The 19,208-nt window shown below is 36.6% G+C and overlaps 1 protein-coding gene across 1 annotated transcript in view; it reads left to right on the top strand.

The window, feature by feature from the left end:
• LEKR1 (leucine, glutamate and lysine rich 1) overlaps positions 1–19,208 on the top strand; it is a 224,946-nt gene that overhangs the window by 65,864 nt on the left and 139,874 nt on the right. The window contains exons 3-4 of the mRNA XM_068988656.1: positions 6,627–6,746; positions 17,460–17,635. Coding sequence (XP_068844757.1) covers positions 6,627–6,746; positions 17,460–17,635 — 296 coding nt within the window. The remainder of the gene's footprint in view (positions 1–6,626; positions 6,747–17,459; positions 17,636–19,208) is intronic.

Raw genomic sequence — 19,208 nt, 5'->3', positions numbered from 1 at the left:
CTTACTGTTTTCAGGAACACCCTCTCACTAGACAACAGCATGTCCTCACATGAATCAACATAGTGTTCAAATTCCATGCAGAATTATGACTCTTAGAGAAAACCATGTGCTTGCATAGTACATATTGGATTAAAATATTTTATGAATTATTTATTTCATAAACAATATAATGTATACAATAAAAGTGAACATTAATACCTTTCATGCATATCACTTTTAGCCATATCAGTTTGATTGAAAGAAGTAAAGTAGCATTAGCAAAGACAAAACAGAGTGAACTAACGTGACCTAACTTTTCAGGGAGTGTTATCAGAGGGCTTGAGATGTGATTTGCAAGTAATATTCATTTGGGGAATATGACGTTATAAAGTTTTAATGTGCATTCTTTTCCTAATTACAAATAGGAAAATGTTTGTAAAAAAAAATCTTCAAGTTCCTTTTAAAAAAAATATTTATTTTTTTTGGCTGTGCTGGGTATTTGTTGCTTTCTTTCTTTCTTTTTTGTTTCAGCTTTCTCTAGTTGTGGTGAGTTGGGTGGGGGCTACTCTTCACTGTGTGTGCGAGCTTCTCGTTATGGTGGCTTCTCTTGTGGAGTACAGTCTCTAGGCACACCGTCTTCAGTAGTTGCAGCACACAGGCTCAGAAGTTGTGGCTCGTGGGCTCTACACCTCAGGCTCAGTAGTTGTGTTCATGGGCTGAGTTGCTCTGCGGCATGTGGAATCTTCCTGGACCAGTGATCAAACCTGTATCTCCTGCATTGGCAGGTGGACTCCCATCCACTGAACCACCAGGGAAGTCCTAGAATTCTTTTCTGGGTAAATCTTAATAGCTGAAATGGGCTTTTTAAAAGAATTTAATTTTTCATACAATTTTAAAGGTTATACTCCATTTACAGTTATTATAAAATATTGGCTATATTCCACATGTTTTATTAAGGAATGTTTATACAAATTTCATTTAACCCCCAAATATACTAATGAGATTAAATTTTCTTCAAATATTTCTGGGCTTTTTGACCAATTTATCAACCTTAGATAAACACATATAATGAGATTAGGTGCTTTTTTAATTCTAATTTTATTTTATTTTTATGAACTTTTATTGAAGTATAACATATATAAGAGAAAAATGCACAAATAATACATGTACAGCTAAAACTAAATTTCACAAAGTGAATTTCTCATGTAATCAGCACCCATATCATGAAACTGAACATTGACATCCCCCTAGAATCCCTCTTGTACTTATCTTAGTCACCCACTTAAAGGAAACTAGCCTTGACTTATAACACCATGGATTAATTTTGCCTATTTTTGAACTTTATGTAAATGGAATAATAGATTATGTATTCTTTTGCCTAATTTTCTTTACTTAGCATTATGTTTGTGAGATGCATCTCATCTTGTTATGGGTAACTGCTGTTCGTTCATTCTTATTGCTGTTCAGTTTTCCATGGTATGAATATACCATGATGGATTTATCTATTCTGCTGTGAATAAGCATTTGGGTGTTCACACTTTGGGGCTATTAAAATCAGTGCTGCCATGACATTTGTATGCATGTCTTTGGTAAACATTTGAGCACATTTTTCTATTGGATATGTACCAGGTGTGGAAATTCTGGGTCATGGCATTATGCATATGGCCAGGCTTCATAGATCCTACTATTTAGTCAAAGTAGTTGTGTAATTTACATTCACACAAGAGTGTTTGGAAACCCTTGTTGACCTGTAAATTGCAACTTGCTTTTTGTTTATTTCTTGTTAAGTCTTGGCATTCTTTCCATGCCAGAACATAAAAATCTACTTCATTCTTTTTTTTAAATATAGTATTCCATAGGAACATAGGTTACTTAATGTTTCTCTAATATTGACCATGAAGGTGTTTCATTTTTTTATATAAAAATTGCATAACTTCTAAAATTTAATGTATATCCACCTTTTTACAACATAGTTTGTAACACAGATACATTCACATGTACAAATTATTCATTAAATATATACAAGTGATTTTATAACTTTTTATTTTGAAATAATTGTAGACTTATAGAAAGTTGCAAAAATAGTACAGCATTTTCTCATATACCAAGCCCCTCTAATGTTAACACCTTCCATAAATTTGGTAAAATTATAAAATCTAAGAAATTAGCATTGGTATAATACTATTAACTAACCTACAGATTTTGTTTGATCTTATCAGTTTTTCCACTGACATCTTTTTTCTGGTTCACGATTCAATTTGGGGTCACTGATCGCAATTAGACCTCATATCTTTTTAATCTTCTTTGATCTGTGACAGTCTTTCTTTGTCTTTTGTGACTGGAGGTTTTTGAAGAGAACTGGTCAGTTGTTTTGTAGAATCCCCTCAATTTGGGTTTGTCTGATGTTTACCCATAATTTTATAGAGATTAATTTTTAAACAAGAATGCTACAGAAATGATGTGCCCTTTCCAGTGTATCAAATCAAAGTGTATATAACCTTAGTATGTATTTTTGCAGATGATGTTGAACCTTGATCACTTGGCTGAGGTGGTATTTCCAGCTTCCTCCATTGAAAAATTATTATTTTTCCATTTATAATTAATAAATGTTTGGGGGTAGAAACTTTGAGAATATTCAAATATTCTATTTCTCCTTAAACTTTCACCTACTTTTTACCATAGATTTTGCTTACAGCAGTTATTATTGTTCTCTTCTAATGCTTTTTCTTTTTCTCATTCCTTCTATATTTTTTAATCAGAGTTTTTCTGTAAGGAACAACTGTTTCTTCTCTCCTATTTAACTATTACATTATTTGTTTATGTCAGTATGGGTTCACTTACTTTTATTTTGTGGGTTAAAACTCATCTCACATGCTAGTAAAGTAATGCTCAAAATTCTCCAAGCCAGACTTCAGCAATACGTGAACCGTGAACTCCCTGATGTTCAAGCTGGTTTTAGAAAAGGCAGAGGAACCAGAGATCAAATTGCCAACATCCTCTGGATCATGGAAAAAGCAAGAGAGTTCCAGAAAAAACATCTATTTCTGGTTTATTGACTATGCCAAAGCCTTTGACTGTGTGAATCACAATAAACTGTGGAAAATTCCTCAAGAGATGGGAATACCAGACCACCTAACCTGCTTCTTGAGAAATCTATATGCAGGTCAGGAAGCAACAGTTAGAACTGGACGTGGAACAACAGACTGGTTCCAAATAGGAAAAGGAGTACGTCAAGGCTGTATATTGTCACCCTGCTTATTTAACTTATATGCAGAGTACATCATAAGAAACGCTGGACTGGAAGAAACACAAGCTGGAATCGAGATTGCCGGGAGAAATATCAATCACCTCAGATATGCAGATGACACCACCCTTATGGCAGAAAGTGAAGAGGAGCTAAAAAGCCTCTTGATTAAAGTGAAAGAGGAGAGTGAAAAAGTTGGCTTAAAGCTCAACATTCAGAAAACGAAGATCATGGCATCTGGTCCCATCACTTCATGGGAAATAGATGGGGAAACAGTGGAAACAGTGGCAGACTTTATTTGTTTGGACTCCCAAATCACTGCAGATGGTGATTGCAGCCATGAAATTAAAAGATGCTTACTTCTTGGAAGAAAAGTTATGAGCAACCTAGATAGTATATTCAAAAGCAGAGACATTACTTTGCTGACTAAGGTCCGCCTAGTCAAGGCTATGGTTTTTCCTGTGGTCATGTATGGATGTGAGAGTTGGACTGTGAAGAAGGCTGAGTGCCGAAGAATTGATGCTTTTGAACTGTGGTGTTGGAGAAGACTCTTGAGGGTCCCTTGGACTGCAAGGAGATCCACCCAGTCCATTCTGAAGGAGATCAGCCCTGGGATTTCTTTGGAAGGAATGATGCTGAAGCTGAAGCTCCAGTACTTTGGACACCTCATGCGAAGAGTTGACTCATTGGAAAAAACTGATGCTGGGAGAGACGGGGGCAGGAGGAGAAGGGGATGAGAGAGGATGAGATGGTTGGATGGCATCACGGACTCGATGGACGTGAGTCTGAGTGAACTCCGGGAGATGGTGGTGGACAGGGAAGCCTGGCGTGCTGCAATTCATGGGGTCGCAAAGAGTCAGACACGACTGAACGACTGAACTGAACTGAACTGAACTGAACCCAATATTACAGTTATATATTTTGTTGCTCAGTCATTCCAGTTCAGCCATTAGGAGCTCTTTCACATGGCACCTGTGCCCTTTAACATGTCTCTGTCTTCCCTTGAACTCTTCCTTACTTTCAGCATCATAAAATGTACTAGGCTTATTTTAAATTTTTCCTGCTCCACCCCTGCCAATGCAGGAGGTATAAGGGACATGGGTTATATATAACCTTGTCCTGTATTTTCCAAGTCTCCTGTAAATATGTTATCATACTTTCATAATTAAAAAAACTTTAAAATACTAGATTATATAGAAATAAACATATGGTAAAGAAAAAATGTGATCATGGCATAACATGTAGCACACTAGGTTGAATAATATCAACACTAGATAGAAAGATTATTTTAACTATATTGGAAGGATGAGGGGAAGAAGGCTCAGTCTGTGTGCATGTGGTGTATGTGTGTGCGTGTGGTATGTGTGCATATGTATATGTCTCTGTAGGTGTGTAGGTATGTATAGGAGGGTTAATTCTTTTTAGGATTGTGTTAGAGATTGCAAGCTACCCATCCCAACATACATTCTTCTTTCTTCCTTTGTAATAGAATTATGAATATATCTGGGGGTTAATCTTTCCAATTAAAACATTATATTTTTCAGATTCACTTTCAGCTAGGAACAGTCAGATATTTAGATTCAGGAGAAGTATACAGAGGTACTTCCGGGAAATCTCCTTGAAAGGGACAGAGGAGCCTTCTGCTGCTAGTGGTCTGGAATAGGAAAGTAATGGTTGGTGTTTTTGCCATTATCATAGACCATGAGAATAATGAACACACACCAATTATAGTAGACCAGAGAGTTGAAAGGATCCTGGGGCTGTGTTGATAACACTCAAGCTATCATATATCAGCATTGGACTAGCTACCAATACGTTCATCTTATGTAAGATAATATACTTCTGTATATTTAAGTCATCATATTCAGGTCTCAGTTAAGTAGCAGAACCAGATCTTAACTGATTTGTAATTCACTAGGTAATATCTAAAATGAAATTTAAGAACTAACAGTGTAAGTATGTTATTTAATAATGTACTGGTAAATACAAGAATAAAAAATTTGAAAGTAGTTATTTTTGGCAGTAAAAATTGGGGTAAAAGCAAATGATTAATATTTTTTCTAACTCAGTAAAATTTGACATTTAACAGGTATTACTTTGATAAAAGTTAAACTATTTGTTTAGGTACATTTTAATTAGTATTTCAAGTAAAAATACATCTTCATTGCAAAAATTCAAACAATACAGAAGATAAAGAGTACAAGTTATGCTTCCCTTCAATATTTGTTGCATTTCTCCTGCCTGTCAGTTCTACTCTCTCCCCAGGGATAATGGCTATTTGGCATGTTTCTCTGGAGAAGGCAATGGCAACCCACTCCAGTACTCTTGCCTGGTAAATCCCATGGACAGAGGAGCCTGGGAGACTGCAATCCATGAGGTTGCAAAGAGTTGGACATGACTGAGCGACTTCACTTTCACTTTTCACTTTTATGCTTTGGAGAGGGAAATGGCAACCCACTCCAGTGTTCTTGCCTGGAGAATCCCAGGGATGGCGGAGCCTGGTGGGCTGCTGTCTATGGGGTTGCACAGAGTCAGACACGACTGAAGTGATTTAGCAGCAGCAGCAGCAGCAGCATGTTTCTCTCTATACTTTTTCTATACATTTACTTTGCCTATAAAAGAGGCATAGTTTTCTCCTTTTATTTATTTTTATTGAAAGTAGATTTAATTTAAAAAATTTTTATTGGCGTATAGTTGATTTATGATCTTGTGTTAGTTTCATGTGTACAGCAAAAGGAATCAGTTGTACATATACATATATCCACTCATTTTAAAATATTATTTTCCAGTATAACCATTAAGAGTATTGAGTAGAAGTCCCTCTGCTACACACAGATTCTTATTAGGTTCTTATTAGTTATTTATTGAGATGGCCAAAACGTTCATTCAGGTTTTTCCATAAGATGATATGGAAAAACCTAAACAAATGTTTTGGCCAACCCAATATTTTTTATATAGTACTGTGTACATGTCAATCCCAACCTCCCAATTTATTTCTCCCCCTCCTCATTCCCTGGTAACTGTATGTTTGTCTTCTATATCTTGTGACTCTGCTTCTGTTCTGTAACTAAGTTCATTTATACACCTTTTTTACATTCCACATATAAGTGATATTATATGATATTTGTCTTTCTGTGTCTGACTTCACTCAGTATGACAATTTCTAGATCCATCCATGTTGGTGCAAATGGTATTATTTTGTTCTTTTTTATGGCTGAGTAATATTCCATGTATATATGTGTACCACATCTTCATCCATTCCTCTGCTGATGAACATTTAGGTTGCTTCCATGTCCTGGCTATTGTAAATAGTGCTGAAATGAAAAAAAATGGTTCTAAATTTTTATAAAGTACTGATGAGGAAATATTTAGATTTATAATAGTTATTTATTTATATTTTTAGGATTCAAGATGCAAGCATGAAGTTAAAAAGTTACCAAGATGAATTTCAGAGGGTACAGAAAGAATTGAGTCAGTTGCAACAGGAGTTAAAAATTAAACAAAAGCAATCACAAATCTTCAGGTAAGTAAGATTCCTTAAAAAAAAATGGAAAGTTATAGTATTGAAAAGATACACTCATTTAATACTAAGTTTAGAAACATTCAAACACATTTTAATAATATAGTTTCTGTTTTTATATAGCTTAATGTTATAGTGTTGCTAAAAATGTAAACACTTTTTGAAAGCTATTACGTCAACTGAATATTTTCACTGGTAACCTCTTTTGGGGGGCTGAGGGGCACGTGCTGAGTCCTTGTTGCAGTTGTGGGAGCTTCTCATTCTAGTGGCTTCTCTCCTTGTGGAGCAAGGGCTCTAGAGCATGTGTGGGCTTCAGTAGCTGTAGCTTGTGAGCTCAGCAGTGTGTGGTGCGTAGGCTTAGTTTCTCAGAAGAATGTGGGATCTTCCCAAATCAGAAATCAAAGAACCCATGCCCTCTGCATTGGTAGGTGGATTCTTAACCACTGGACCACCAGGAAAATCCTGCCAGTAACATTTAAATCAGGCAAACACCTTGTTCTTATTTTCAGGGTCATTTAGAATGAAAGCACAGTAACTAATTCATTTTCCTCTTGACCAGTATTTCTTGGTGCATGTGATCTCCTGATAGTTCAGTGACATGAAAAGAATAGAATGGAGAAATTTTCTAACTGGATAGTAATAGACTTATAAATTTAGAAGTTTCCAACATAAAAGGTGTTAAATCTGTTTTTATATAATCTTCAGAGGGTTTATAATAACTAAAGGTAAAACCCAACAGTCTAAAAAAATAGGAAGTATTTTTTAAAAATAAATATATTGCACATATCAGAAAGAATGAATAATTTTCAAATTGAGTAACTTTTAGCTCTTAGAAAAGTGGAATAAGTTAAATGAATATTACAAATAGACACAGGTTCAGGTTGACTAAAATAATATGCCAGGTGAATATTTTTAATGTTCTTATTTTTTCCAAACTTTACTAGTTATTCTTAAAAATATTTTTCTGTTTAAAAAATGATCTGACTAATAATTTATATGGAGTGTCTGATGAAAACCTGTTAACCATCTATGTTTCATTAATACCTTACACAAAACTGATGTTTGAAAGAATGAATGAGTCTACTCACAAAACAGATGGTAACTTTTGTCATCAGAAATCTCTGCCTTTTCCTAGAAATCTATATTGAACCAGCAGGATACCACCCAGGTGACCTCAACTCTCCATTTTAGTCAGGACCATCAGTATTCAATCTTGGCTCCAACAATAGCTTTCGCCCAAGTCTGCTAGGGAAACCCATCTTTTTATCCATAAATGCCATTATGGATGGCAGGATTGACTACATTTCAAAGGTTAGACTAGGACTAAATTAGATAATTAATGCTGCTTCTGAATATTATGGCCATTATGGACTGATACAGCTAGTCTTTATTATTTACATTTTACATGTAATTTGTAGTATTTTAAATTCTTGAAGAAACTTATACATCTTTAAATGCTATTTTTATTCTGTGTTCTAATTTTGTCATCATCTTACTGGTTATTTTTTCAAATGCTTTCAAAAGATCTATGATTTTTATGTGAAAGTGAAAGTTAGTCACTTAGTCATGTCCGATTTTTTGTGACCCCATGGACTGCAGCCTTCCCGGCTTGTCCATGGAATTCTCCAGGCAAGAATACTGGAGTGGGTTGCCATTTCCTTATATTTCTAGCTAAAAGATCACAAATTGGGAGTATGCTGCTGCTGCTAAGTCGCTTCAGTCGTGTCCAACTCTGTGCGACCCCATAGATGGCAGCCCACCAGGCTCCCCCATCCCTGGGATTCTCCAGGCAAGAACACTGGAGTGGGTTGCCATTTCCTTCTCCTAATGCATGAAAGTGAAAAGTGAAAGGGAAGTCGCTCAGTCGTGTCCAACCCTTAGCATGGACTGCAGCCTACGAGGCTCCTCCATCCATGGGATTTTCCAGGCAAGACTATTGGAGTGGGGTGCTATTGCCTTCTCCTAATTGGGAGTATGGGATCTGATTTATTTTTAAAAGTAGCATACTAAAAATTTTGAAAGTAACCATATAACTAGACACAATGTAAATAAAGTTTGTCACTGATGAATAAAGGTAATTACTTGTTTTATTAATGCTCTCAGTAGTAGGTGCTTTGCATGGCAAAGAGCAATCAGGTGGAAATAAAATCAAACCCAAAGTTGTAGAGTTCAGTGATTTTGTTGCCTTACTAAAGGCTCGTTTTAAACTAGTTTACTGCTTATTTAAAAAGTATCTACTAGAACATAAAACTTTGAGTTTGCTGTGGATAAAGAAAAGGAGCTTATAGTATTCTCTCTTAAGGTGGTAAGAAAAAAGCTTGAGCTTTAGCTACTCAGATGTAATCGTCTTAACCTGTGGAGCCCAAAAGGAACTTTCAAGGGATTAGTGAACTATGTCTTTGATTCACTTTGCTCTTTTTAAATTATCCTCTCATTTGTTTAATTGTGATCCGGTTTAATCACCTAGCCTGCAACAAAGTGTTCTTCATGCTTTGTATTTTCCCTGACATCATTTCCAACCTGTCTCTTGCAAAGGGATGATGAGGAGGAGTATCTGTGGTTTGCCTCAGTTAGCTCAGCACATCTGCTATTTAGACTAAAGTGTCTTTTGAGAATGGAAATTAACTTTTGAAAACCTGTAAAATAGATATTAAAAAACAGTGTGAAATATAGGTATACTTCACTTTATGTAAAGAGGGAATGGCAACCCACTCCACTATTCTTGCTTGGAGAACCCCATGGATAGAGGAGCCTAGCAGGTTGCAGTCCATAAGGTTGCAAAGAGTTGGACATGACTGAAGCAACTCAGCATGCATGCATGTGTATAACTCCAATATTCCAAATCAATCTATATTTGAAATATTTTAGACTAATGCTTTCTTTTAAAGGATTCCTATTGTGAATCTTCTGTAAATTGTTTGAAATACACTTATCCTTTAATTTTTCTTATTTGTAAATAAATACAGAGTCTGTCATTTCTGAAATTTTAAAGCCAACTCCCCAAATCTCTCACTTTCACAACAACTCTTCGGCCACATTAAGACTTCTAGTATTTACTTTTTTTTTCTGATTCTCCCAACCATTTCGGACTTCTCTTTGTCTTCTACCCTTGATACTGTAGTTAATAACCTTATATATTTAAATAGCTTTTTGACATATAAGTTACAAACTACAAAATCTACAACCTTTTAAGTGGATAATGTACTTTTAAGTGGATAACCTACTGAGTTGTGCAACCATTACCACTTCCAATATTAGAATATTTGAATAATGCTGAGGAGACCCTCATGCCATTTGCTGTTAATCTCTATCTTTACCGCCAATCCTGGGCAACTACTTATCTTCTTCCTGTTTTTATAGATTTGTATTTTTCTGAACAATTCAGTTATGTGGACTCCTACAATGTGTTCTTTTATATCTGATATCTTTCACTGATATTTTTGATGTTCATCTATGCTGTATTTTTTCCTTTTCATTGCTAAATGGTATTCCATTGTATGAATTTACCCCATTTTATTTTTATTAGTTGAAAGACATTTGTTAGCATTTATTAGTTGAGAGACATTTGGGTTTTTTCTGCTTGTTGGTAGAATACTGCTACTGTAAACATTCACATACTTTATGTGGATGTATGTTTCATTTCTTTTGAGTAAATACCTAAGTATCAATAATTCAGAACTACTGAGTTGTAGAGAATGAACTGGTCATAGCAAACACCCTCTTCCAACAACACGAGAAGACTCTAAACATAGACAACACCAGATAGTCAACACTGAAATCAGATTGATTATATTCTTTGCAACCAAAGATGAAGAAACTATATACAATCAGCAAAAACAAGACTGGAAGCTGACTATGGCTCAGATCATGAACTCCTTAGGTATGGGGAGGGAGGTGGGAGGGGGGTTCAAGATGGGGAACATGTGTACACCCATGGTAGATTCATGTTGATGTATGGCAAAACCAATACAATATTGTAAAGTAATTAGCCCCAATTAAAATAAATAAATTTATTTTAAAAAAAAGAAGAAAAACAAACAAGCCAAATTCAAACTTAAATTGAAGAAAGTATGGAAAACCACTAGACCATTCAGGTATGACCTGAATCAAATCCCTAATCATTATACAGTGGAAGTGAGAAATAGATTTAGGGGCCTAGATCTGATAGACAGATTCTCTGATGAACTATGGACAGATGTTCGTGACATCGTATAGGAGACAGGGGTCAAGACCATCCCCAAGAAAAAGAAATGCAAAAAAGCAAAATGGCTGTCTGAGGAGACCTGACAAGTAGCTGTGAAAAGAAGAGAAGTGAAAAGCAAAGGTGAAAAGGAAAGATATACGCATCTGAATGCAGAGTTCCAAAGAATAGCAAGAAGAGATAAGAAAGCCTTCCTCAGCGATCAATGCAAAGAAATAGAGGAAAACAACAGAATGGGAAAGACTAGAGATCTCTTCAAGAAAGTTAGAGCTATCAAGGGAACATTTCATGCAAATATGGGCTCAATAAAGGACAGAAATGGTAGGGACCTAACAGAAGCAGAAGATATTAAGAAGAAGTGGCAAGAATACACAGAAGAACTGTACAAAAAAGAGCTTTACGACCCAGATAATCATGATGGTGTGATCACTCACCTAGAGCCAGACATCCTGGAATGTGAAGTCAAGTGGGCCTTAGAAAGCATCACTACGAACAAAGCTAGTGGAGGTGATGAATTCCAGTTGAGTTATTTAAAATCCTAAAAGATGAAGCTGTGAAAGTGCTGCACTCAATGTGTCAGCAAATTTGGAAAACAACAGTGGCCACAGGACTGGAAAAGGTCAATTTTCATTCCAATTCCAAAGAAAGGCAATGCCAAAGAATGCTCAAACTACCACACAATTGCACCATTTCACACACTAGTAAAGTAATGCTCAAAATTCTCAAGGCCACGCTTCAGCAATACATGAACTGTGAACTTCCAGATATTCAAGCTGGTTTTAGAAAAGGCAGAGGAACCTGAGATCAAATTGCCAACATCTGCTGGATCTTTGAAAAAGCAAGAAAGTTCCAGAAAAACATCTATTTCTGCTTTATTGACCATGCCAAAGCCTTTGTGTGGATCACAATAAACTGTGGATAATTCTTAAAGAGATGGGAATACCAGACCACCTGACCTGACTCTTGAGAAACCTGTATGCAGGTCAGGAAGCAATGGTTAGACCTGGACATGGAACAACAGACTGGTTCCAAATAAGAAAAGCAGTATGTCCAGGCTGTATATTGTCACCCTGCTTGTTTAACATATATGCAGAGTACATCATGAGAAATGCTGGGCTGGAAGAAGCACAAGCTGGAATCAAAATTGCCGGGAGAAATATCAATAACCTCAGATATGCAGATGACACCACCCTTATGGCAGAAAGTGAAGAGGAACTAAAAAGCCTCTTGATGAAAGTGAAAGAAGAGAATGAAAAAGTTAGCTTGAAGCTCAACATTCAGAAAATGAATCATGGCATCTGGTTCCATCACTTCATGGCAAATAGATGGGGAAACAGTGGCTGACTTTATTTTCTTGGGCTCCAAAATCACTGCAGATGGTGACTGCAGCCATGAAATTAAGAGACGCTTACTCCTTGGAAGGAAAGTTATGACTAACCTAGACAGCATATTAAAAAGCAGAGACATTACTTTGCCAACAAAGGTCCGTCTAGTCAAGGCTATGGTTTTTCCAGTGGTCATGTATGGATGTGAGAGTTGGACTATAAAGAAAGCTGAGCGCCGAAGAATTGATGCTTTTGAACTGTGGTGTTGGAGAAGACTCTTGAGAGTCCCTTGGACTGCAAGAAGATCCCACCAGTCCATCCTAAAGACCAGTCCTGGGTGTTCATTTCAAGGACTGATGTTGAAACTGAAACTGATATTTTGGCCACCTGATGCGAAGAGCTGACCCATTTGAAAAGACCTTGATGTTGGGAAGGATTGAAGGCAGGAGGAGAAGGGGAGGACAGAGGATGAGATGGTTAGATGGCATCACCGACTCAATGGACATGAGTTTGGGTAAACTGAACCCAAACTGCGCGACTGAACTGAACTGAGTGACTGAACTGAACTAAACAACTGATGGTAAATTGATATCTAACTCTTAAGAAACTACCAAATTATTTTGCAAAGTGGCTGTACCTATATTCCTACCAGGAATGAAGATTCTACTTTTTCTTTGTTCTTGCCAACTTTTTTTATTGTCTTTTTTTTATAATAGCCATTCTAGAAGCTGTGAAATTGTACTTCATTGTGCTTTGATATGTGTTTCCAAAATGACTAATGGTGTTGGGCATCTTTTCATATGTTTATTAACCATTTGCATGGTTATTTGCTGAAATATATTAAACTATTTTGTCTATTTTTTCACTGGTTTGTTTTCTTGTTATCAGATTGTAAGAGTTCTTTGTATGTTCTGGTTACAAGTCTGTTATTTGAAATATGATTTGCAAATTTTTCTCCCAGGCTGTGGCATATCTTTTCATTTTCATAATTGTGTCTTTTTGAAGAACAAAAGTGGTTATTTTCAGTGGAATACAATTTAATTAATGTTCTCTTTTATGGATTGTGCTTTTGGTAATGTATCAAAGAATTCTGCTTAACCAAAGGTCACAAGATTTTTTCCAGTAGTTTGTTCTAAAGGTTTTAGAGTTTTAGGTCTTAAATTTAAGTCAGTGATCCATTTTAACTTTTGTGAATGATGTAAAGTAAGGATCTAAATTCATCTTGTTTTCATGTTCAATTGTTCTCTGTAAAGGACTTTACCAATAATCTAGCTACTTTTACCGCTGCTTATTTACCCTTAAAATCCTCATCTTTATATCTACATATAGAGTGTTATACACCAGGTCCTCGATTTCCCCAATACTATTCTGATTCCTCAATATTCTGCTTAAAATTCTTTGTGCTACTTATCTCTCAGCAGCTATGTGTCTTGCCTTATATTTTTCAGGAAGAGAATTAAAAGTTATCAATACAGGCATATTTCCTGTGACTCAAATGATACTTAAGTTTCAGACCCCCCCCCCCCCCAAAGCTTCTGGTAGTGCCCCTGGCAAAAGTAGTTTGGTTTTAATTTGTAGGATAAATTTAAATTGTAAAAACTCTGTCTCTGTGTTATAATTTCCCTTATTTTACTTTGGGATAGTCACTGGCATTTGGGGGATCTGAAAGGGAAAGTCAAGGTGTACATTGTATACAGTATACATTGTAACTGCCATTTAGAAAGACATTTTCAGTTCAGTTCAGTTCAGTTGCTCAGTCGTGTCCGACTCTTTGTGACCCCATGAATCGCAGCACGCCAGGCCTCCCTGTCCATCACCATCTCCCAAAGTTCACTCAGACTCACGTCCATCGAGTCCGTGACGCCATCCAGCCATCTCATCCTGGGTCGTCCCCTTCTCCTCCTGCCCCCAATCTCTCCCAGCATCAGAGTCTTTTCCAGTGAGTCAACTCTTCGCATGAGGTGTCCAAAGTACTGGAGCTTCAGCTTTAGCATCATTCCTTCCAAAGAAATCCCAGGGTTGATCTCCTTTAGAATGGACTGGCTGGACATTTTAGACTGCATTAATTACACAAGCAAGACATTGAAGATTAAAAATCAGGGTGTATGTGGATTTTTTAAATTAATGAAATAAAAGCAATGAAGATGAACAATTTAAACAATAGAAATTATTCTGTCACGAAGAAACAAATTTTAACTTCTTTTAGATTACATCATAAGAGATACATTTTCAGTAAAATTTCTTGGATTATTTTGTAATCCATTCAATTAAGAGGAGTTCAAAATTTGAATACATTAAAGAGAAAGATTTAAGTTTCTTGCTGATTTGACAAAAGCTGAATTTGACATTACTGAATATAGCATAGAATCATGGTATACTATTTCAGGACATCTGAGATAAACTGGTTCATTAGTTTCATCATTTCAAAGATAATTTAAGGTGTCATTTTCCGATAAAACTTGAAATTCCAAAAATTTATCATATATGAAAGATTTTCATAAGGATTTTTCCAAATTTGACAATGCTTAATATTTAAATGATATTACCAAGAATGGACTCTAAAGCTTAAAGAATCTTTCTAAATTACCACTGATAATAAAACTAATGGCCATGCTAGATGAAAAGCTGTATAATTTTTATATTCTCTTCGCATAAAGTATTATTATACAGTGGTTCTCATATGAAAAGGTGCTTGTGAAGCATGTAGCCAAGAATTGTAGGCAAAAAGTATTGTAGAGCTGTTACTTACTTAAAAGTTATATTGTGTTTCAGTATTTTGTGATATTGATGGGATTTATTAACATTTACAGTTGTTTTTGTAATGATTTTTCTCAATCTACAAATAAGTACACACTTTTAAACCCAATTTTTGTAGTCATCTTTTAGAACAAAGCCATCCTTCTATCCACACCGATCATGTAAGGTCTAGGCTCTACAAAATGTGATGGAAATGCTCTTATTTAAGAAGCTTGAATTTTCTGTTTCCTGCTCTTTTCCCTGCAGAAGCACATGCATCCACAACATTCTTCTATTAAATATCTCTTTGGGCCTTGACCCCCAGGTACATTGCTTGCTCTCAGCACCTTACATTGGGCCCATTAGTTGCTTAATCTTTACTTAGTTCATGGTTCTTATCTCTTTTTCTTACCATTTACTGGCTTTATGTTCAAAACCCTATTCTCACTATTGGGCCCCTTGATTTAGTGATCTATATGGACTCTCTCTTTGATTTTTTTTTTTTTTAACTGAGGTTTGAGTGATTTACAGTGTTGTGCTAATTTCTGCTATAAAGGAAAGTGACTCAATTATATATGTATATATACATTCTTTTTTTGTATTCTTTTCCATTATGATTTATCTCAGGATATTGAATATAGTTCCCTGTGCTATATGCTGCTGCTGCTGCGTCACTTCAGTCATGTCTGACTCTGTGCGACCCCATAGATGGCAGCCCACCAGGCTCCCCCATCCCTGGGATTCTCCTGGCAAGAACACTAGAGTGGGTTGCCATTTCCTTCTCCAATGCATGAAAGTGAAATGTGAAAGTGAAGTTGCTCAGTTGTGTCTGACTCTTCGCAACCCCATGGACTGCAGCCTACCAGGCTCCTCCGTCCATAGGATTTTCCAGGCAAGAGTACTGGAGTGGGGGAGCCATTGCCTTCTTTGCCTGTGCTATTTAGTAGGACCTTATTGTTTATCTGTTCTATACGTAATAGCTTGCATCTGCTAACCCAACCTCCCAATCCATTCCTCCCTCACCCCACCCTTTCTTTGATTGAGGAACCCCTATGGCTTTTGATCACTCACATGGACCTTAGTTGACCACACAAAATGACACCACTCTTCTTCCTAACAAAGTCTAATCTTTCAGCCTTTGTTTTACATCTGTCCTTTCTACCTCTTTGCACAAGAGATGATCACATCTCTTGCATGTGTTTTAGTCTCTGTGACTGCACTCCTACTCAGCTATGTACACACTCAGGTGTCTCCCATCCTAATAAACTATTCTACTGTGGATCTTCTTTCTCTCCTTGTTGCCTCAGTCAAGGTTCTTGATTGCACATAACTATTTCCTCTTTTCTGCTTTACTGCTCAGTCTTTTCCTACCTGACACCTCTGAAACTGCCAAAGGCCTCCTCAATACCAGGCATAATGGACTGTTTAGCCTTTATCTGAGGACTAAAATACTGACCACTACTCTTTCTTTAAATTCTCTTACCCCTGGCCTTTCAGACATTATCCTTTTGTTTGTTTGTCTGTTTTTCCTGACACACTGATTGCTCCTACCTCGTCTCCTTTGAGAGATTCTTTTCTGTTTTATTCCCATAAATATTGGTGTTGCCCAGTATTTTATCCTCAGAACTTCTTACTTCTTTATCCCTCAACTGAGTGATTTTTTTCAATCATTCATTCATTCATCAGTATGTATTGAGTATATACTATGTGGTAGGTACTGTGCTAAGTGCTAGGGAGACTGTGATGAACAAGACAGATACACTCTCTGCATAATAGGTCTTAGTCTACTTAGGGAGATAAATATTAACAAAATAATTAACTGCCATTGTTTCAGTCCTCTTCTTTTTCTGATAACACTCAGATCTGTTTGCATCTTGCTTGATCTGTTAGGTAAATGTCAGCCAGGACATCTGAAGTAATAAAAATCATTGGGATGATAAAACACATGTGGTTACTTTGAGTTGTGGCATTTGATGAAGCAGAAGCACTGGATCAGTCACTTAAAAAGTTTCACTTATTATTACCCCATGTTTTATACTGCCTATAGGGCCATAGCACAGGAAGAATGCTGTCTACAAATTTGAGACTCTCTTTTAGGCTCAGACACTGAGTCACTTTTGACTTAATTTTCTTCAAATGTTTGCTGTTAATTTTTAAAGATTAATAGAAAAAAATGTATAAGAGGATAGTTAGCAATCTTTATTTATAGTTAAAAATAACAACACAATGGAAATGAATTGGGGTGATCATATTACCTCAGTCTTTCTGGAATATCCTGTTTATATGTTGTCTTGGCATAATGTAGATAGCACCTCTTTTCACTTTCAAAATTGTCTCCATTTGAGTGGTAGATTATATGGTTACTGTAAAACCATTTTTCAAAGAAATTAAAAAAAAAATTGTTATTATGCCCGCTATTTTTTTAAATCCTATTTTTTCTTTACTACTTTACAGTCAGAGATTGACAGAATACAAATATTTCTGGACTAAGACTCTTGCATTACTTACTTTTACTAAAAGCGAGCTGAACAGTATTAAAAATGAAGTATATGATCATTTTAAAAACTGGACTTCACTGAAGAGAGAAGTTTTTCTACAAATTAAATCAATAAGTGAAACAGCCTTGACAGGTTTGTTAAATATATTTAAAATATGACCATCCTTTTTCTGTAAATTGTACATCATAAGTAATAGAATAATGATATTTCACTTTATGTGATGGGAATTATGATTAATTTTAAACCTATTATTTCTTTAGATGACCATTAAAATCTATTCCAACCCCAAAATTCAATAATTATAAGCCTGATCTAAGATAAGCTCTGATATGTCAGTCTTGAACAGTGGCCGGAAGTCTGGTTATTCCTGTTAAATGTACAAATTTGTATTTTAAAACTTTATCTTCTGTTAATGATTGATCAGATTAGATCTAATTAGATCAGATTTCCCACAGACAACAATTATAAATTCTGGACAAAATAGCTACTTGAGAACACTGGAGAGTGACCAAGTCTAAACACATGGAAGGAACATTAAAAAAAATTGAAAGAAGGTCTATAACTGTTTGAAAAAAGCCAATCTATAAAGGCCATACACTGGATGATTCCAACTATATGATGTTCTGGAAAAGGCAAGACTGGAGATAGTAAAGAAATCAGTGGTTGCCAGGATAAGAGGGAAGGATAATAGGTAGAGCATGGAGGGTTTGAGGACAGTGAAACTATTTTGTATGCTATGGACCACACAGAAGCGTGGCCAAGTGAGCTACCCCTCGCCCAAGGTCAGGGGTGGCGACTGAGAGTGCCAAGTTGCATCGGCACAGAAGCGGCCGAGAGGAGCTACCCCATGTCCAAGGTTGGGGTGGCAGCTGAGAGGAGCAACCCCACTTCCAAGGAGTGGTGGCTGTGTGGGCAAAGGAGGGCCAAGAGGAGCTACTCCACATTCAAGGTCAGGAAGGGCGGCCTTGAGATACCCCTCATCCAAGGTAAGGAGCAGCGGCTGCGCTTTGCTGGAGCAGCTGTGAAGAGATACCCCATGTCCAAAGTAAGAGAAATCCAAGTAAAACGGTAGGTGTTGCGAGAGGCATCAGAGGGCAGACACACTGAAACCATACTCACAGAAAACTAGTCAATCTAATCACACTAGGACCACAGCCTTGTCTAACTCAATGAAACTAAGCCATGCCTTGTGGGGCCACCCAAGACGGGGGGGTCATGGTGGAAAGGTCTGACAGAATGTGGTCCACTGGAGAAGGGAATGGCAAACCACTTTAGTTTTCTTCCCTTGAGAACCCAATGAACAGTTTGAAAAGGCAAAATGATAGGATACTTAAAGGGGAACTCCCCGGGTCGTTAGGTGCCCAATATGCTACAGGAGATCAGTGGAGAAATAACTCCAGAAGGAATGAAGGGATGGAGCCAAAGCAAAAACAATACCCAGTTGTAGATGTTACTGGTGATAGAAACAAGGTCTGATGCTGTAAAGAGCAATACTGCAGAGGAACCTGGAATGTCAGGTCCATGAATCAAGGCAAATTGGAAGTGGTCAAACAGGAGATGGCAAGAGTGAACGTTGACATTCTAGGAATCAGTGAACTAAAATATAGACTGGAATGGGTGAATTTAACTCAGATGACCGTTATATGTACTACTGTGGGCAGGAATCCCTTAGAAGAAATGGAGTAGCCATCATGGTCAGCAAAAG

This window comes from Capricornis sumatraensis, chromosome 1, assembly GCF_032405125.1.
Source record: "Capricornis sumatraensis isolate serow.1 chromosome 1, serow.2, whole genome shotgun sequence".
In the NCBI taxonomy this organism is placed as follows: domain Eukaryota; kingdom Metazoa; phylum Chordata; class Mammalia; order Artiodactyla; family Bovidae; genus Capricornis; species Capricornis sumatraensis.
This window is presented reverse-complemented; position numbering and strand designations above follow the sequence as displayed.